This window comes from Girardinichthys multiradiatus, chromosome X (genome assembly GCF_021462225.1).
Source record: "Girardinichthys multiradiatus isolate DD_20200921_A chromosome X, DD_fGirMul_XY1, whole genome shotgun sequence".
In the NCBI taxonomy this organism is placed as follows: Eukaryota; Metazoa; Chordata; class Actinopteri; order Cyprinodontiformes; family Goodeidae; genus Girardinichthys; species Girardinichthys multiradiatus.
Genome location: NC_061817.1, coordinates 20797723 through 20818152, shown reverse-complemented (window position 1 = coordinate 20818152; position 20430 = coordinate 20797723). Strand labels below are relative to the sequence as shown.

Below are 20430 nucleotides of genomic sequence, written 5' to 3'. Positions count from 1 at the left end.
CTGACTGGATGCAATCTGCTGGGTTTCCTTAGACAGAAAAACTTTTTATCCAATTTGAATAAATAACTGAATCTGACTGCACTGTTCAATGATTAGGATTAATTGGAATGCATGTACCTGACTTTGTGAAGTGCCTTGAGACGACATGTGTTGTGAATTGGCGCTATATAAATAAACTGAATTGAATTGAATAGAGTTCCCTAATTATACCATATTTTTTTAGCTTTTATACAATTTTTATACTGATACCTTTTTTGTACAGTTGCTTGAGGTATCCCATTGTCTCTTTGTTTCCAATATTAGTATGTATGTTAAAAAACAAGCACTTTTGGGTGATAAAGGAGCATCACCAAGATAGACAAATTTAAAATATTAGGTGACAGAAAGGGGGACCTTGGTGCATTTGGGTTTGATCTACCCATTGCAGACTAAAACATTTTGAATATTGTGTTGATACCACAGTGTCTTGTCTGGTCACTTGAGGTGAGAAACAAATTCAAACAATTAAATATTTAGGGAATGTTCTGCAAACATTTGATAAAGGTTACTGGGATGTTGGCTGTGATCTTGAACAAATGTTCTAATTAAAATTCCTTGCTGTGGTTCTCACAGCTTACTTTTGGAAAACAACACAGTATGGCAAGCATCTCTTAATTTTCTCCAAACCCTTCTTCATCTGCAAACCGTTGTTGCAAATTCCACAATGCAATGCCTAATATGATCTGCAAAGAAACTTAAGGGAATGTTTGGTGAAGGTTCCTCAAAGGTCAGATGCAAGGTTAACCATGTATCTTTAAATATGGTTTTAGAGAACCTGAAGTTAATATTCCATGAAAGTTCCCCAAGGGTTGGTTGCAGCATTCACAGTCACTCTTTCAGATCTTCAGGGAAACTTTCCAACTTACTAACTACCTAACTGCTCAGCCTCCAACCCACAAAAAACAGTGGTGGGGACTTGATACCCTCACTGTGGACCCCTCCCATTCCCTGCACCACTCCTTCATGTTGATGCTATCAGGCAGATAATATAGAACACTCCTGGCCTGGAAAAAACATGTATAAGAAATCATCCAAACTTGCAATTGCTATTCTAAATAGCACAAAATATGTTTGTGCTATTTAATACTCCCAGCTATTTTGTTAAATAATTGACAGAAGGGAGTTTTGGAGGATTTTTAAATGCCATTTTTAATGATGGAGCTGTGTCAATTTTCTGTTTTCACTCACAGATTACACAGTAACCCCAACTATCAAGTGAGAATACAAACATTTCCATTAAATCAAATAAACAGCATTACAGCAACAACACAAAAAGCACTGACAGCCAATAAAATGTTTTTTTGTTTTTGTTTTTTTAAAATCTCATTTAACATTTAGAGCATATTTATGCTATACTTAGTTTTTCCAGTTTAATTATTTAAGAGCATCTCAAGACTCCTCCTTTGTTGATTCACAACACCAAGACAGTTTTCAGCCCACCGTTTAGAACCCTTGCTTTGTAAAGATTTAATATAGGGTCCTCCAACATCTGTTGCATCTTATTCAATATACATCTCATTAGAGGCTTCCTAAAGGATCTTTAAAAGCTACACAACCTTCAGGCAACACTATATATATTTTGGAAAGTGTTGGAGTTGATCCCAGGAACTCCTGCGTGTTCGTTTGTTTGGTAAAGCTAAGACATCCTATACTGTTACTAATAAAAACAAAGTAATAAAAAGAACACGGAGACTGCGCAGTCTTTAGATGCCTGTACAGGGAGAAGCTCGTCCGAATACTTCTGAAACTTCTAATTACTTCCCCCGGAACAGCAGTTTTTATTCAAAAGCAAAGCGTGAACAAAAATACATTACAAAGAAAAAACATACAAATGTATGTCTGATTTCTTATCCGGAGCTGTCTGGCACTCTGACATTCAGCTGCCTTTTCAGCACTTCCTGTTTTTTCCACTTTTGACCTTTATCTACAAATATACAAATATATTCTTGTTGCAGGGCAGAAGTCTTACATACAGAAATATCTTCTGATACTGGGCAGATGATATCTAAGTCCAGCACACACAGAGAAGCCTGTTTGCAGGCCTAAGTTACACAATACATTTTATTTCACACATTATTAAACATACTTGAGCATAGCAATACAGATCCTATAAGCATAGCATGAATATTTTGCAACAAAAGCTTTAGGGAAAGTTCTATAAAGTCGTCCTACTGGTTACTGTTTACTTGGGTACAAACTAATTTTCTGGAGATGCTTTTTTATGGTTTTTTTTATATATTATTCAGCACTTAAAGGTTCATATTTCACATTAAAGATAAGTAAGTAAGTAAGTAAAAGTTTATTTATATAGCGCCTTTCACAGACATTACAGGTCCTTCTCAAAATATTAGCATATTGTGATAAAGTTCATTATTTTCCATAATGTCATGATGAAAATTTAACATTCATATATTTTAGATTCATTGCACACTAACTGAAATATTTCAGGTCTTTTATTGTCTTAATACGGATGATTTTGGCATACAGCTCATGAAAACCCAAAATTCCTATCTCACAAAATTAGCATATCATTAAAAGGGTCTCTAAACGAGCTATGAACCTAATCATCTGAATCAACGAGTTAACTCTAAACACCTGCAAAAGATTCCTGAGGCCTTTAAAACTCCCAGCCTGGTTCATCACTCAAAACCCCAATCATGGGTAAGACTGCCGACCTGACTGCTGTCCAGAAGGCCACTATTGACACCCTCAAGCAAGAGGGTAAGACACAGAAAGACATTTCTGAACGAATAGGCTGTTCCCAGAGTGCTGTATCAAGGCACCTCAGTGGGAAGTCTGTGGGAAGGAAAAAGTGTGGCAGAAAACGCTGCACAACGAGAAGAGGTGACCGGACCCTGAGGAAGATTGTGGAGAAGGGCCGATTCCAGACCTTGGGGGACCTGCGGAAGCAGTGGACTGAGTCTGGAGTAGAAACATCCAGAGCCACCGTGCACAGGCGTGTGCAGGAAATGGGCTACAGGTGCCGCATTCCCCAGACCTGGGCTACAGAGAAGCAGCACTGGACTGTTGCTCAGTGGTCCAAAGTACTTTTTTCGGATGAAAGCAAATTCTGCATGTCATTCGGAAATCTAGGTGCCAGAGTCTGAAGGAAGACTGGGGAGAAGGAAATGCCAAATTGCCAGAAGTCCAGTGTCAAGTACCCACAGTCAGTGATGGTCTGGGGTGCCGTGTCAGCTGCTGGTGTTGGTCCACTGTGTTTTATCAAGGGCAGGGTCAATGCAGCTAGCTATCAGGAGATTTTGGAGCACTTCATGCTTCCATCTGCTGAAAAGCTTTATGGAGATGAAGATTTCATTTTTCAGCACGACCTGGCACCTGCTCACAGTGCCAAAACCACTGGTAAATGGTTTACTGACCATGGTATCACTGTGCTCAATTGGCCTGCTAATTCTCCTGACCTGAACCCCATAGAGAATCTGTGGGATATTGTGAAGAGAACGTTGAGAGACTCAAGACCCAACACTCTGGATGAGCTAAAGGCCGCTATCGAAGCATCCTGGGCCTCCATAAGACCTCAGCAGTGCCACAGGCTGATTGCCTCCATGCCACGCCGCATTGAAGCAGTAATTTCTGCAAAAGGATTCCCGACCAAGTATTGAGTGCATAACTGTACATGATTATTTGAAGGTTGACGTTTTTTGTATTAAAAACACTTTTCTTTTATTGGTCGGATGAAATATGCTAATTTTGTGAGATAGGAATTTTGGGTTTTCATGAGCTGTATGCCAAAATCATCCGTATTAAGACAATAAATGACCTGAAATATTTCAGTTAGTGTGCAATGAATCTAAAATATATGAATGTTAAATTTTCATCATGACATTATGGAAAATAATTAACTATCACAATATGTTAATATTTTGAGAATGACCTGTAAATGTCACAAGGTGCTTTACAGAAGTGCACAATTATACATTAAGATAAAACAATAAAGGCACAAAAAAATGTAATAAGCATAGAAAATAGATAAATAACTGCCAAGCTCATGTTCTTTAATTCTGTTTATATTTTTTTGCAGAGGTAATCTGCTGCGCTGTGTCCAGTTGTGGATAAAGTTGAATCAAGACCTCACGACACAAATGTAAACAACAACTTTACGGCAGTAAATATGGCGTCTCACTTCAGCGGTGTCCTGCAGCTGACAGATCTCGACGATTTTATCACCCCGTCTCAGGTCGGATACTTTAACACGACGTTTAACGAGATTAATTTAGGATGAAGGAGATAAACATTAATGATTCGTCTGCCTTTTGTATCTGATTTCAATGGCGAAAAAAAAACACGCTGAAGTAGCTAGCAGTTGGCTGTGTAGGTCTTGTCGCTTGTGCTAGTTTTTTGAGTAGCGACCCATAAATAACGTTCAACATTAATCGATTATTGTCTAAAAATCGTCATAAATCGATGTTTACTAATTGGTTGAGGTTTCACTGAATAGAAATGCTAAATAAAGTCTTAAAATCCGACGATAAGTCGGGGTTAGCCTGCTAATCGTACCTTTAAATCATATCTATGCAAAAGAAAAATGCATATTTCTCTCATAGCTCCCAACCAGCATCTTGCTGATAGAGATTGTAGGAAACAAAGCAGCTTAGAAGTAGCGATTGCTACCTTTAGGAGATGGAATCAGAGGAGAAATACAGTGAGAGCAAACTGTTAGGAATGGTTTCAGTTGTGGGAAAGAAAATGCACACAAAACATTTAAATTACTTGATATTTTTGTCAGAAATCTGCAGTAGCAAGTTCAGTGTCCACTATATGAATACCCAACCAAAAGTGAGTCAAGGTTTAGTTGACTTTTTTTACTTGTTTCGTTTTGTTTTGTCTCATAGGAATGTGTCAAACCAGTCAAAGTAGAGAAGAAACAAGGTAAATCTGTGGCCAAAATACAGATTGAGGATGATGGAAGTTACGTACAAATCAACCAGGTTGGTATCAGACTTGATGTCCCCTTTACACCAGACTAAAACTGCACCATGTCATTAAAAATCAGATCAGCTAGAACATGAATGGTCTCTGCAGGGTCTTCTAGGCTGCATCAGTATTGCAGTTTGCTCACAGTTACCCTTAACGGAGCAGGTGTGTGCTCTGTGCACGGAAGTGTTTGAAACATAGAGGAATCTTAATCCTGTGTGAAGGGACCTTACCCTTCAAACTGTTTGGGGAATTGTTCAACTCTTATTGTGCCCTTTGAATTAATCCCACTTGTTGTTGAAGGATGGAGGAAAACAAAAGCTGGAGAGAGCCAAGATCACTCTGAATGACTGTTTGGCCTGCAGTGGCTGCATCACCTCAGCTGAGAGCGTCCTCATCACGCAGCAAAGTCACGAGGAGCTTTTAAAAGTGCTGCGGAATAATAAGGTACAGCTGTGTTGGGTTTGGCAGCCATTTTAAGCCTTGATTCAGTGTGTTATTGCTTTCTGTCGGCATCATTTCGTCCTCCCCCACAGACCAAAGAGACAGAGCAGAAGGTTGTAGTGGTGTCAGTATCGCCACAGTCCAGAGCCTCCCTTGCAGCACACTACAACCTCAGCAGTAGTGAGGCTGGCGGGAGGCTCGCTTCTTTCCTCAAAGGGCTTGGTGTGTGCCTTTTTAAAAATCTTTTATTAAATTATTCACGATTGAGGCAGACTAGTTTTTTTATCTGAAATGTTGTTTTCCAGGTGTTCATCATGTGTTTGACACCAGCTTCAGTCGGTCGTTCAGCCTGCTGGAGAGCGAGAGAGAGTTTGTGGAGCGTTTCAGTCGGAAGGAGCAGGACAACAAAGCCCTGCCCATGCTGACATCCGCCTGTCCAGGTACAGCAGGAAAGCCAAACACAGCAGGAGCCCAAAACTCAACAAAGTATTTCAAAGTAATTGTGGGGAACAAATGCTAAAATATTTCTAATCAAAGCAAAAAATGAAGCCGATTCTGTTGTCTACATTAATAAAATGAAAATAACGAAAGATATGTTTTGTACTTGTATGTTCTGTGTTTGATAAGGAGCACTTTTCATAATGAAGTTGAGCCATAAAATTCTTTCGGTTTGTTCACTGACCATCGGCATGTCCGACATTCCCTGTACTCGTTGTTCAGGTTGGATCTGTTATGCAGAGAAGACACATGGCGAGTATATACTTCCATATATCAGCACCACTCGCTCTCCACAGCAGATGATGGGCTCTCTGGTGAAAAGCTATTTTGCAGAGCAGCAGGTATGCTTTGGACCTATATTGATAGTTACAGTGGTGAATGTATAGTGCCACGCAAATGTATTCCCAGCGCTTGAACTTTTTCAGATTTTTTCATGTTGCAACCACGACGTTTATTGTATTGTTGTGAGAATTTATGTAACAGAAAAAAAGGCAAGTTGTATTCAGAGGCCCATGCTAGCTCTGGAGGGGTTGCAGAAATCCAAAGCTCAGGTGGGAGAACTATTAGTCATGCAGTCCACAAATCTGGACGTGGGAAGACATAAGCCATTGTGAGAAAATCTTGTTTGGAGTTTGCCACAAGCCATGTAAGGGACACATCCAACATCTACAAAGATGGTCTAATCTGATGAGACCAAAATTGAACTTTCTGGCGTTATTAGAAAACCCCATCTGCCCTGTGAAACATGGTGGTGGCAGCATCATGTTATGGCGATGCTCCCTTCTGCAGAGACGGAAAGGTGGTCAGAGTTAATGAGAATAAATAATAAATAGAGAAGAATAAGGGGCAATCCCAGAAGAACTGCTTGTAGAAACCTGAGATGGTGGCTCAGAGGTAAAAATGTGCGACCTATATTTAGAGGCTTCAGTTCTCGACATAGCCTATAATAGGTTCGACTCCTGGCCCAGGTGACTTTTGCCGCTTGTCTTCCCCTTCTCTACACCCCTTTCCTGTTAACTTACTGAAATCTGAAAAATAAAGGCCACTAGTGCTGCCAAAATACATAAAAAAAGAAATTATAAATTTAAGACAGGATTACATTTGTCCCACACATACAGTCTAAGCTACAACAGAATGGCTTAGAACAAAGTATATTTATATGTTAGAATGGCCTAGTTAAAGTCCAGAGCTACATCAAGACTAGAAAATGTACTTTAAAAGACACTCTCCATCCAAGCTTTAGGTATTTTGCAAAGAATGGATGATTATGAATACTTTTGTGAGGCTTGTAAGTAGACATAATAGGGAGGAGTTGCTGAGCTATCTGGGGTTTGCTTGTTTGTTAGGGCCTTAGTCCACAGCAGATCTACCACGTGGCAGTGATGCCCTGCTTTGACAAGAAACTCGAGGCTTCTCGCTCCGACTTCTACTTGAGCAAAGCTGAGACCAGAGAGGTGGATTGTGTCATCACTTCGGGTAGCCGCCCTCACTATGTCCTAATGCTTATGGAAAGAAAAACACTGTCCTTGTTCTCATAGACTCTCTTTTCTACCGCAGGAGAGGTTCAGAAAATGTTGGAGGAGCACAATGTGTCTCTTTCTGATGTTGAGCCTGCAGCCCTGGATACAATGCAAGTTTTATTCCATCTTGTTTTGATGCTCTCCTTCCTTCTCACCTAAAGCAGTTCAAGCTACACACTGTGTATATTTAACGCAGGTTCAGCAGCGTGTGTGGGGATGAGTTCCTGAGGCATGCTGGGAGTGGCTCGGGAGGTTACCTCCATCATGTGTTCACATATGCTGCCAAACAGCTGTTCGGAGAGGAGGTGAAGGAGCTCACCTACAAGACGCTCAGGTGAGGGGGCCTTCAGGAATGAACTAGCATTTGGTAAAGGTCCAACAGATCAGTTTGGTCTGACTCTGTTGAATTACTTATTCCTGTGAAACTAAGAACTGTCACACAATTAATCATAATGTCACATGTCCCATTCAGATAAAAGGCTAATCTTTTTTAATTTAAAAACAAACTTATGATTGAGTGTATTTCTCTTTTCCTACTCTGTGGTGCAGGAATAAAGACTTCCAAGAGGTGAGACTGGAGAGAGATGGCACCGTCCTGTTGTGTTTCGCCTCAACGTATGGTTTCCGCAACATTCAGAACCTCGTGCAGAAACTCAAGAGGGGAAAGTCGCCCTACCATTTTGTGGAAGTTATGGCCTGCCCGTCAGGTAAAGGGGCAGAATTTCTGCCTTGAAGCGCAGTAAAGTGGGTCAGAAGGGATAGGAATTGGCCTTCTTGTTCCACTCGTACAGACGGATTCAAAGTCGACTTAATGCATTCTAACTTGATCGTAGTTATTAAACAGTGCAGTCAGGTTCAGTTTATTATTTAAATTAGTGAAAAAGGTTTCTATCTAAGGAAACCCAGCAGATTGCATTGAGTCAGAATCGTACAACTTCGATGAGGGTGTAGCGACAGTGGACAGTTGATAGCACTGAGTCATTAACTTAGCAGCAATCCCTCATACAGAGCATGCATGTTGCAACAGTGGAAAGGAAAACCCCCATTTAATAGGATGAAACCTGCATTTGCCGCCACCCATTAGGAGCTTGAAAAGACTGAGCTTGAAAAGACTGAGCTTGAAAAGACTGAGCAGACACACAAAGAAACACAGAAGTACTTGTGTTAAAGCAAAAAGTTGAGAGTTAATGGCTCCTGTAGTGGAGCTACTATAAGCACTTTCGAACCATCCTGAACATGTTATCCGCATCAGTTTCTGCTGCCGAAACATCTTTCTCCTGCTTCAGCTTTCACTGCGCACCGTGGATATCTGCTGCTTCTGCAGCCATCTTTGTTTCGTATCGTATAACTAAGTCACCCTCGTTCCACAATACTTTATTACCCCTTACAGTTCATAATAGTTACAAGTTTGTGTTTACATCTCAAAGGATTTTTTTTTACCATTCTTTGGTAGTCAAAACTTTCTGTTTTGCAACAATATAAAATGTTCAATAAGAATTGGAATCAGGAGATGATCACAGTTCAAAACAAGCAAATTTCCATGTCTTTAAATAAAAAAATGAAAGCCCTAGTTTTTGAGTTGAAGACAATGTAAAGGCAGGAACACAGTTCTTTTCATTAACAGCTCTAATTGACTTTCTAATTAACTCAGGCACAACTTTAAACAGCCACAGAAACAATGTAATGTTTTAAACTTTGCCAGACGAATTGTGATGGTGTTTCAATGCAGGAATAACTGATCTGTGCCGAAGTACAGAACGTCATGTCACTACACAAAATGACTCTGCACACTGAGTCCTGCATGTCCCAGATATAATTTAAGCAAGTGCTTGCCTATGTCTGAAGGATATAGATCTATAAAACCTAGATTGTCTAGATTTCTCCTTAGCATGCTGGTCAGGTCTGTTTACTTGCTGTCAACTAACAAGATATTGCTAAAGTGATTCAAATTTTACATAGGTTTTTCGTTTCTGCAGCTCTAACACTAACATGTGAACTTCCATAGCATTCATAATTACATATTATGTGCATATTTGCTACATGTTGTATGAATCAAGTTCATCCAACAAAAAACAACAAACTGTGGTTCAATCAACAGGAAGGAGATTGTTAGGGTTTTATTTATTTGTTAAAGTATTTATTCTTGTAATGTACTGCTTTTGGCACATTTTCTTCAAATTTTATAAGAAAGGTTTTTATTTTCTTTAAATTGGCTGTTTATTATCAGACAATTAAATTCATTAGCAATACAACTAACATTTAATTTCATTCGAGTACTTTGGTACCTCATTAAATGCATAGGACACATAATTAAAAATGTTGTTTTCATGTCAGATGCATGTAAAAAAAACAGATACATTAAATACAATCACTGAGGTTGTATCATCTAATGAATAACATAAAAACAGGACCAACATAATCATATATATTAAGCACTCCTTGTCTAATTGAACATATATCATGCATTGTCTTGCAGGCTGTCTAAATGGTGGTGGGCAGGTGAAGCCCTCATCTAGTCAAAACCAAAAGGATCTTCTCCACCTGGTCGAGGAACTCTACAAGGCAGAGCGCCCCCTGTTGCCAGAAAATGAGACCCGCGTCGCAGAGTTGTATGAAACCTGGCTTCACACCCTGGGAGAGGAGAGAGCCAAACAACTGCTGCACACACAGTACCACACTGTGGAGAAAATGACCAACGGGCTCACTATGAAGTGGTGATTCATGTTCTTGTCAAGCCAAGATGATGTTTGCAGACTTTTATTTTGCACTCACATTTGGTGCTGACAGAGGAGCATAGCAAAGGTGAACATTTATTTCTCTAGAGATAAGAATTATGTTCATGTATGCACTGTTCTTTTAGCTTTTTTCCTATGAAATACCAATTATAAACCAATGCTTTTGGACTGTGAATAAATTAACTGTTTATTGTCCACATAACTAGCTAATAATGCCTTTTTTGGGGGACCTGTTACACTTTGAACATGTCATTTCAAATCGTAAATGGGTAAAATATCATCATTGTTAATTACATGTATATTTATACAGTTTGAAAAAAAAATGAACTATTTAATTATGTTAAATAGTGTTATTTAATCAATGAAACACAGGAAGTGGGTTCAGACGGATTTTTATTATATATTTTGGGTGTGAAGTTGGAGGCTTTGTTAGTTTAGAGGTGAACTTGGGGTGGAAAAGCCACCATTTATTTTCAGAGCCCTTTCTCTACCCATTTGGTAGAAAGGTCAAGTTTCCCTAAATCTGTGCGATAAAATCCAGTCAATAGAAATATTTACCAAACTCATATATTATCTATCAGATCTGGAAATTTCAACCAACACCAATACATCAGGAGGTTTAAGTGCTAAAGTCAAAAACAACTTAACCAACAGAGTAACTATTCTGAGCAGCTAGGAGCTCTAGGAAGGCTACCAGCTGAAAATATTTTACGCAAATCTAAAAAAGGAATCATAGATCAGGGTTAATATTGGCACAAGAAATAATTAAAGGATTTAATGTTAGTTTCTTTGGAAAATGAAATCAGAAGACACTGCTGGGTGCAAAACATTTCTACATTAGAAATATGGAAACAAACATGAGCATTTACTGAATTTAGAGCAGGCAATAGGCCGGTTTTTGTTAAGATTTTAGAAAGCCACATGTTGACAAATTGTAAAAATTTCCATCATAACATAATGCTCCTGCAGATCAGTAGGTACTTTTAAATGAGATGCTGAAGAAAGTTCCTGATTGACTTAGGCTTTATTCTCAGCTCTGCTCCTACCCCACTTGTTGGTGAGCACTGCTGGTCAGCTGGCTGAAAGAAAGCTCTTTTTTTTTCTTGCTTACAAGAAAAAAATTCAGCTGTAAAAATTGCTGGTCATGAAAAACCATCAGGGACGGCACTGAAACAAACGGGGCGGCATCCGTCAGAACAAACTGCAGTTAGCAGGCTCAGTGTGTGAAGCTGCAGACTGCATGCTTTACCCGAGCAGACAGCCTTACTAGTATCAGCTTATATTCCCAGTGTTTCTCTGTAAGAGCAGAATGACAAAAAAAAAAAACATGATTTAACCTCTGAATAGAAATTCCAACAGGCAATTCGTATCTTAAACGTTTGTTTCTAAACACATTATTTTTAAAATAATGGAAATTAAAATACGTTGTTCGAACCCTCCACCCACACCCTGGTAAAACACGCTCAGCACACAAACTTTATAGTCATTACCAACATGATAGAGCAATTAATCCTACATCATTACATTACTAGAAGGATTGCATGTGGACATTATGGAAAAATAAGCATAATCAATTTATCTGGGGCAACCACCTGTTTGGCATGAGGGAGGTGATATAGAGGGTTTTTTAAAATCAATTTTTTAGATTTTTATTTCATTTTTGCACAGACAAAGGAAATAAATCATGGTGGGATTTCCATCCTGGAGCCTTTTTACACTGGGCCCAAACCCAATAACAAGACATTTCTACAGGTCCTTCTCAAAATATTAGCATATTGTGATAAAGTTCATTATTTTCCATAATGTCATGATGAAAATTTAACATTCATATATTTTAGATTCATTGCACACTAACTGAAATATTTCAGGTCTTTTATTGTCTTAATACGGATGATTTTGGCATACAGCTCATGAAAACCCAAAATTCCTATCTCACAAAATTAGCATATTTCATCCGACCAATAAAAGAAAAGTGTTTTTAATACAAAAAACGTCGACCTTCAAATAATCATGTACAGTTATGCACTCAATACTTGGTCGGGAATCCTTTGGCAGAAATGACTGCTTCAATGCGGCGTGGCATGGAGGCAATCAGCCTGTGGCACTGCTGAGGTCTTATGGAGGCCCAGGATGCTTCGATAGCGGCCTTTAGCTCATCCAGAGTGTTGGGTCTTGAGTCTCTCAACGTTCTCTTCACAATATCCCACAGATTCTCTATGGGTTCAGATCAGGAGAGTTGGCAGGCCAATTGAGCACAGTGATACCATGGTCAGTAAACCATTTACCAGTGGTTTTGGCACTGTGAGCAGGTGCCAGGTCGTGCTGAAAAATGAAATCTTCATCTCCATAAAGCTTTTCAGCAGATGGAAGCATGAAGTGCTCCAAAACCTCCTGATAGCTAGCTGCATTGACCCTGCCCTTGATAAAACACAGTGGACCAACACCAGCAGCTGACACGGCACCCCAGACCATCACTGACTGTGGGTACTTGACACTGGACTTCTGGCATTTTGGCATTTCCTTCTCCCCAGTCTTCCTCCAGACTCTGGCACCTTGATTTCCGAATGACATGCAGAATTTGCTTTCATCCAAAAAAAGTACTTTGGACCACTGAGCAACAGTCCAGTGCTGCTTCTCTGTAGCCCAGGTCTGGGGAATGCGGCACCTGTAGCCCATTTCCTGCACACGCCTGTGCACGGTGGCTCTGGATGTTTCTACTCCAGACTCAGTCCACTGCTTCCGCAGGTCCCCCAAGGTCTGGAATCGGCCCTTCTCCACAATCTTCCTCAGGGTCCGGTCACCTCTTCTCGTTGTGCAGCGTTTTCTGCCACACTTTTTCCTTCCCACAGACTTCCCACTGAGGTGCCTTGATACAGCACTCTGGGAACAGCCTATTCGTTCAGAAATTTCTTTCTGTGTCTTACCCTCTTGCTTGAGGGTGTCAATAGTGGCCTTCTGGACAGCAGTCAGGTCGGCAGTCTTACCCATGATTGGGGTTTTGAGTGATGAACCAGGCTGGGAGTTTTAAAGGCCTCAGGAATCTTTTGCAGGTGTTTAGAGTTAACTCGTTGATTCAGATGATTAGGTTCATCGCTCGTTTAGAGACCCTTTTAATGATATGCTAATTTTGTGAGATAGGAATTTTGGGTTTTCATGAGCTGTATGCCAAAATCATCTGTATTAAGACAATAAAAGAACTTTATCACAATATGCTAATATTTTGAGAAGGACCTGTATACTAACTGCTTCGAAGCGCTCACTGTAATCGTGTCACTATCTCCAGAGTTATTAAAAGCAAATCAGTTCATTAACTCTTGCCTTTGCTTCAAAAATATTAGTAAAGTCCCATAACCTTGCATTGCACAATGTAATGGCTCTAGTAGCAAGTGAGCGCTGGTATCGTGGGCTGGAGAAAGGTGCATGTGTTGCAGAGGCACGTTGACCGTTCAGTGTGGTTCGGGGGTCATTTTTGGCTCCTGGAATTTTCTTGTGTGGCCCTCACCATAGTTGACACAAATGTGGCTCGCCAGTGCAGGTGGTTGATACAGATGGACACTTTTTACAGAGAAATTAAAACCTTCTTGAAATGCTAAATTTTAGGTATATTACTATGCAATGAAGTTCTTTTGTTTTATACCTTAGTTACAATTGTTTTGAAAGAATGCAATACCTGCTTCATCAATAGAAAAATTGCTCTAAGATTGTAGGAAAATCATCTGCTCACCTTACCATGTGCACTTTTTGATTTAGTCTGTGTCTACATGTCTGTAAACAATAGCGCTGTGATGCAGGACACACTTCAGTTTTCTTCTGACAATAAATATATCATATTTTTCTTTTATTAACCATGTCTTTTGCTTTTACTTTAATTTAATAGTAAATAGGACCAAAATCCTTCTGCTGCTTTTACTCAGAAGCAGATCTGAGCAAACTTATTAGTCAGCTAAATACAGCAAGCGTTTTTGAAGAGTGACCCGCATCCAGTTCTTGTTCCTGAGCCACAAATGTAGAAAACAACTACCGGTATATGCCTCTCTTTTAATAAAGCATTTGAGCAAAAACCATTTTTATTTTTTGGACTGGTATGATTTTGAGATACGCAGTCATACGTTGTTCGTATTTGGTATGCTCTCTTTTTTTTTTTCTTTCGGCTTTTCTGTTTCAGGGGTCGCCACAGCGAGTCATCAGTCTCCATCTAATCACATCTTCTCTCATTACCCACTACATTCATGTTCTCCTTCACTCCATCCATAATTCCAGCCTCGGCATTCTTTACCACCCCTCCTCTGTACAGGACCAAACCATCTCAGTCTGGCCTCTCTGACTTGATCTCCCTCTGGTGTACTTCAAAATTCAGAAGTGAGGGAGAGGCATTGTGTGGTACCCTATGCTCCACATAGCCTACAACGTTCCGCTCAATCCCTGTTTAAAAATAAATAATTCCTTCAACATTTATCAGTGTTGCTTTAGATAAAGTGATTTATGGGGAGAGGGTCAAACTAAATAGCACAATTCTGTGTGCCAGCCTGGTGTCAAGTGTGCAAAAATGCTTGTTTATAACAAAAATAAAATTCCCACAATATGGCCGCCTTTAAGCTAAGACACATAGCTACAATGCGCCAGTCTTTAATGTAATAAAGCATTCAGTCGTTCTCTTTGAGCGCTGAACTTAAATGATCCTTAGAGCTCATAAGTAGCCCCCACTGCAAAGCCAACATGGCCTGAGGGGGTAGTTTGTCTTTGGGCTTCTGGAATTTATCCTTCTCCTTTCTCAGGACCCTCATCACCTCCACAGGGTCTGTCTTCCCTGTGAACTTCTGCACGGCTTTCTCCCTGCAATAAAAAGAATTAAATAAGAATTAATAACACTGGAAAATGTAAAATTAAAAACACATTTTAAGAAATGTTTCAAATACTTTCATGAAATGAAGGCACGCGGTCGAATTATTTTCATCTAGGCATCCCTTCCTCGTTCCATACATACTGTATACAAGCTAAACATCAAAACTCACGAGAGGCGGAGAAAAGGGTTGTAATCAAACTCCTCCTTTAGTGTGGATGGCACGGTTGGTTTGTCATCGTCGTCTCTCGCCTAGAGGGCCAAGAAGGAGAGTAAAGAATCCATGCGGTGAAAACTAAATAAAAAAGGTGAAATTCCAGTTGCCGGAGTTTTTCTATCTGCCATAAACTATTAACAAATGACTCGCTGTAATACTGCGTAGTATTTGACCTACTATGAATAAATAAACATTTAAGACTTAAGTATTGATTATCTGAAATGTAAACTTGTTCATAAAGTCTTTAAAAGAGTCGGTCAACCTATGAATTTTGTCTGAATTTGTTTTTCCTTTTAAAATACATGCAATTAGAGGGCAAATTCTCTTAATCTGAAGATTTTATTTATAAAACAAGTTCTTGAGTCCAGTTTGAGCCGTTATACACATATTATATGATTATATTTTCTTTCATTTCATTTACTTTCAAAATAACTGGAAATATCAGCTGTATTCTCTTTAGATCAGTTTTTTTTCTCAAAATGCTGTAAATTTAATTAAAAAAAGTGGCCCATGTGTAATTTATTTTTTTCTTGCCTGCATGTAATGTTAAACAATTGACTAAATCTAAATCTGTATTTCATTTCTCATGTATTTCTTCATATCATCATGTGTATTACTTAACACAGGAGAGCAACTGTATTTTCACTGGTTCCAATAAAACCCGGCCACATGACAACAATTGTACAATGTCAAAGATAACCTGACTAAATTAAAGGTTACAGGTGCTGATTTTGACTGCAGTCAGGTTATCTTTGTCTGAAAATGAAATTTGTTTGATGATCTGAAAATTTAAGGGTAACAAAAAAGCAAAAGTAAAGGAAAATTTGTAATTCTAGAAGTAATCTGTAGTTTTTTTTACAGCTTTTTATGTGGCAGAAATCCTTGTTTTCCTTTGATTTAACCAATGCCTGATAAGAATTACAGTGATTACCTGGTATTGACCTCTATTGACCCCTTTAATTACTTTAAGTTATTTATCTGAATGCACATGCAGTGAAGGTATGTAGACAGCAATGTTCTTTAGTCGTTTTAATGCCTTTTACTTACCCTGGCCCAGCTCAGCATCTCTTTAACCTTTTCATTTTCTGGTTCCACCAACACGGCAAACTTTAGGTTCTTGATGGTGTTCTCATGTCCACAGAACACCTTCTACAGATCAAAAGGAAACTCTCAGTTAAAAATATTCATATTACAGCATCAGTATTTTGGCATCAAAATCCCTTTCACAACTGACCTAGACTGCACCACAACAATAAAAATCAGACATGACACAGTTGGTCTCTGCAGTGTCTTGGAGGGTGCAGCAGTGGTAGCTGGTCATCAGATAATCTGAAGCAGAACTGGCTTTGCTGAGCACGGGCCAAGGCAACAACTTACTCACACTCATACCCATATCAGGTTGGCAGTGCTACAAAATAATTTAAAATACCACTATTAGCAACAGAGTTGCTTTGCACGTTGCTTCCTGTCACAGGAATCGCTGCAACTGAAAGGCTATAAATAAGCAGCTGAAACAGTCAATAAATACAAGGCCATGATCAGACCCTCTGTACACGGATATCGGTTTGCACTGGGCTCCCCGTGGAACAGGGATCCTAGCTGGGGAAAAGCGCTCACTCCTCCAAATTGTGCATAGGCTAGTTGACCAAAGGAAGTTGTGATTTTTCTGGCAGCAGTTCAAATGCAGAGTGTACCCGTCAAGCTCCCAAAGAAAAGTCCTGTATCATATTTAGCAATAAGGAACGAAAAAAAAAGCAAACAAAGGTGCCTAGGTAGGTATATGGCCATGAAAGCAGCAATAAATAAAGTATTTGATGAGCACTAAGACCAAGAGTAACATCGTGATCCACTTTGCACTGGAATTAGATTTTCCTCAATCCATAATCAAACGGTCATGGTGGTTCTGGAGACAGTCTGCCAGTCCTAATTTGGTGTAAAAATGGCCTAACACTATGAAGTTGGAAAGATTATGCTTGACTGACCATTGCAGGACAAATATTGTATTGTTTGGCCCACTCACCGTTTCTTGAGGTAAGGAAGCAAGAACTTTGGTGAGGTTGTAGTGCATCTGTTCTGCTGTACCCTCAAAAAACCTCCCACATCCACCAATAAACAGCGTGTCTCCTGAAAGCCAAAAGACAAGAGTGAGATGTTATACAGAACTGGTCAACAACCCCTTGCAGCAAACAGAAACAGCTGGTTATGGCTTCATTTCTCCATGCAAAAATGTATTTAACTGGTTCTCCAGCTCTCTACATTTACCTGTGAACACAGCGGGGGCATCTGTACACTCATCCTCCCAAATGTAGTAGCACATATCACCAGAGGTGTGGCAAGGAGTAAACAGGCACCTGACATTAATGGAGTTAAACTGCAATTGGAGAAAATACCATCACAAACTGTAACCATAGCTGGTGAGAGTTATTAGTGCTAAAGTCTGCTTACCTTCAGTTCCTGAGAGTCTGTGACTTTATCTGTCAGCCCCTTTATTCGATTATCTGCCCCGTAAACCTTGAGGCCAGGGACCTCCTTCACCAGAGCCTCATTCCCACGGGCGTGATCCCTGCAGACACGGAGAGAAAATCAAAACAGCTCAGTTGCATGTAGGCATGATCCGGTTACCCGTATCAGGGTAAATTGAGGCTTTCATGAGATATCACAGACAGCACTGGAGTGACCTGGAGTGTTCTCGGCTGTATGGAGCATAGGGTTCTGCATGATGGCTCTCTCTCATTTGTTGCTGCGCACTGCCAGTCAGCTGGCAACTGTGCTTTTCCCTCGCTTACAAGAAATTTGGTTATTTGGAAATATTTCCAGATGCAAAAAACACAGACAGTCACTGTTTTGAAACTAAAAAAGCACCACCAGTTAGTCTTGTTAAGATAATCTTGTAGTTGTGTTAATCTTTAAAGAACAGAACTGCAAAAAGGTAAAATATTCTGAATGATAAAGCTTTGAAAACTACAGCTAAATTTAGCAGGTGTTTGTTGTGTAATTTGTTTAAATCTATTAAACCAAATCAAATGAATAGAATAGATATTTGTTCTCCAATAGAATAGAATATTACCTCAAGTCTTGAAAAAAGGCAATTATGTGTTAGGCATTGGATCAATTTAGATAACTTTTTAAACCGGTGTGGTTCAAAAGACACAACTGGGGGTTATCTGTATAAAAATGCCTAAATATTTCATTAAAAGAATGAATAAAACCAGCTAGAGGCAAAATGAACATAATAATGGACTAAGGTTTGTTTGGACCCGAACACAGATCTTACCAGTGATAATGCGTTGTGAGAACGGCAATGAGAGACAAGCCTTCTCTTTTGACTATTTCCAGCAGCTGCCAAAAAAAACAAAAAACAAACAGATCATCAGTGAAGCACTATATAATTAATATATCACTGATTAAATGATCAAACTGCTGTTTAATATTCAGGTAGCGGGTTTCGTTTCTCTAATTCTTTCATTTAAGTGTGTTTTCCCAGCGTTAAAATGTCCTCAATTCAAAATTTATTTCAAATTTGGTGAAACAGGAAAAAAAAAAAAAAAAGTCCCAGTATTTTATCTCCCAGTTTGAATCCCAGTGATGTCTCACCCGGTGGGGGACAGCGGGGTCCACAGCTATGGCCTGCTTGCTCTGCTCCTCTATCACCAGGTACATGTAGTTGTCCTCCAGGATGGAGATCACCTTCACCTTCATGGCTCCCACGCACGCATGCACGCACGCCACGCTACCTGAAGACAACACACCTCTTGGAATACCTGTGCTAACTGGCTACAAACCAGTTAACCGCCTGTCATTAGCTTGTGTGATTAAAATGCAATCAAAGCGCATCGATTTGCAAGAGACTTCATTAAGACCAGGAAGTTATGGTGACCTAATCAGGTCATTGCGTCATAGCGCAGGCCTTTTAATCGAGTCAGACAAATTCAACTCTCTCCGGAAATATCATTTTGGTAAGAATTACAGGAATGTTTAATACAGATCAGCTTGGAAGGTTGTCGAGTGTATTTATGAGGCTTTAAAAAAATAGATAATTTCTTTTCGTATGATGTCAGTCAGAGATTCAAGGCTGTATGGGGCCCAAAACACAATCAGTCACCTCAGTTCAACAAATATGAATGATTGAAAATTCATGACATGATCATTTTTATATTTTACTAGCGGGAAGCAATATCACCCGCACGGCATAATATATACTAGTAATTTATCTTACAATGAGATAAGTATTGCTTGAATCAAATTTAGTTTGCATAATAATTGGTAGTGAACGTGTTTATTCCAGTAAACGTTTTAATAGGGTTGTTGATATAAAATTCACAATAAATGTTGGTAGTAATTTACATAAAGAAAGAAATCAACACAAATTACTCCATAAATCAAATTATATGTATACTAAAATGGAATGACACAGGGACATCCCTATTGAAATTCCCCACGAAAAATCCCTACAAGTAAAAAAATATTGCTCTGTCGAATACATGCTGATTGAGCCCCCACCTGAATCTCACCAGATAAATGAATAACGAGAGGGACTTGGCACTTCGATCAAACTTAAAAAGTTGATTTACAGGTCCTTCTCAAAATATTAGCATATCGTGATAAAGTTCATTATTTTCCATAATGTCATGATGAAAATTTAACATTCATATATTTTAGATTCATTGCACACTAACTGAAATATTTCAGGTCTTTTATTGTCTTAATACGGATGATTTTGGCATACAGCTCATGAAAACCCAAAATTCCTATCTCACAAAATTAGCATATTTAATCCAACCAATAAAAGAAAAGTGTTTTTAATACAAAAAACGTCAACCTTCAAATAATCATGTACAGTTATGCACTCAATACTTGGTCGGGAATCCTTTTGCAGAAATGACTGCTTCAATGCGGCTTGGCATGGAGGCAATCAGCCTGTGGCACTGCTGAGGTCTTATGGAGGCCCAGGATGCTTCGATAGCGGCGTTTAGCTCATCCAGAGTGTTGGGTCTTGAGTCTCTCAACGTTCTCTTCACAATATCCCACAGATTCTCTATGGGGTTCAGGTCAGGAGAGTTGGCAGGCCAATTGAGCACAGTGACACCATGGTCAGTAAACCATTTACCAGTGGTTTTGGCACTGTGAGCAGGTGCCAGGTCGTGCTGAAAAATGAAATCTTCATCTCCATAAAGCTTTTCAGCAAATGGAAGCATGAAGTGCTCC

At 39.4% G+C, this 20430-nt stretch overlaps 2 protein-coding genes across 2 annotated transcripts; one reads left to right on the top strand and one right to left on the bottom strand.

Annotated features, from left to right (window-relative positions):
* Positions 1 to 4088: 4088 nt before the first annotated feature.
* LOC124862704 (cytosolic Fe-S cluster assembly factor narfl-like) lies at positions 4089 to 10370 on the top strand. Its single transcript, XM_047356772.1, has 11 exons — positions 4089 to 4234; positions 4890 to 4985; positions 5275 to 5418; positions 5508 to 5637; positions 5721 to 5855; positions 6136 to 6254; positions 7260 to 7389; positions 7471 to 7543; positions 7630 to 7767; positions 7983 to 8140; positions 9910 to 10370. Exons 1-11 carry the CDS (start codon positions 4169 to 4171, stop codon positions 10149 to 10151), a joined length of 1431 nt encoding a protein of 476 aa, XP_047212728.1. The 5' UTR covers positions 4089 to 4168; the 3' UTR covers positions 10152 to 10370.
* A 4253-nt stretch (positions 10371 to 14623) lies between these two features.
* On the bottom strand, positions 14624 to 19119 carry LOC124862711 (hydroxyacylglutathione hydrolase-like protein). The gene is made up of 8 exons (XM_047356783.1): positions 18820 to 19119; positions 18500 to 18564; positions 17671 to 17788; positions 17488 to 17596; positions 17246 to 17349; positions 16273 to 16374; positions 15181 to 15260; positions 14624 to 15001 (listed from the first exon to the last, which is right to left on the bottom strand). The coding sequence occupies exons 1-8, from the start codon at positions 18922 to 18924 to the stop codon at positions 14812 to 14814; spliced, it is 873 nt and encodes a 290-aa protein (XP_047212739.1). The 5' UTR covers positions 18925 to 19119; the 3' UTR covers positions 14624 to 14811.
* Positions 19120 to 20430: the final 1311 nt, after the last annotated feature.

Excerpts from the sequence above, each read along its gene's own strand:
- LOC124862704 (XM_047356772.1), top strand. The coding sequence starts at position 4,169 with ATGGCGTCTCACTTCAGCGGTGTCCTGCAGCTGACAGATCTCGACGAT. Across the intron at positions 4,235-4,889 it reads ATTTTATCACCCCGTCTCAG|GAATGTGTCAAACCAGTCAA; the intron begins GTCGGATACTTT and ends TTTGTCTCATAG. Across the intron at positions 7,544-7,629 it reads CCTGCAGCCCTGGATACAAT|GTTCAGCAGCGTGTGTGGGG; the intron begins GCAAGTTTTATT and ends TATTTAACGCAG.
- LOC124862711 (XM_047356783.1), bottom strand. The coding sequence starts at position 18,924 with ATGAAGGTGAAGGTGATCTCCATCCTGGAGGACAACTACATGTACCTG. Across the intron at positions 18,565-18,819 it reads ACCCCGCTGTCCCCCACCGG|CTGCTGGAAATAGTCAAAAG; the intron begins GTGAGACATCAC and ends TTTTTTTGGCAG. Across the intron at positions 17,597-17,670 it reads CAGACTCTCAGGAACTGAAG|TTTAACTCCATTAATGTCAG; the intron begins GTAAGCAGACTT and ends CTCCAATTGCAG.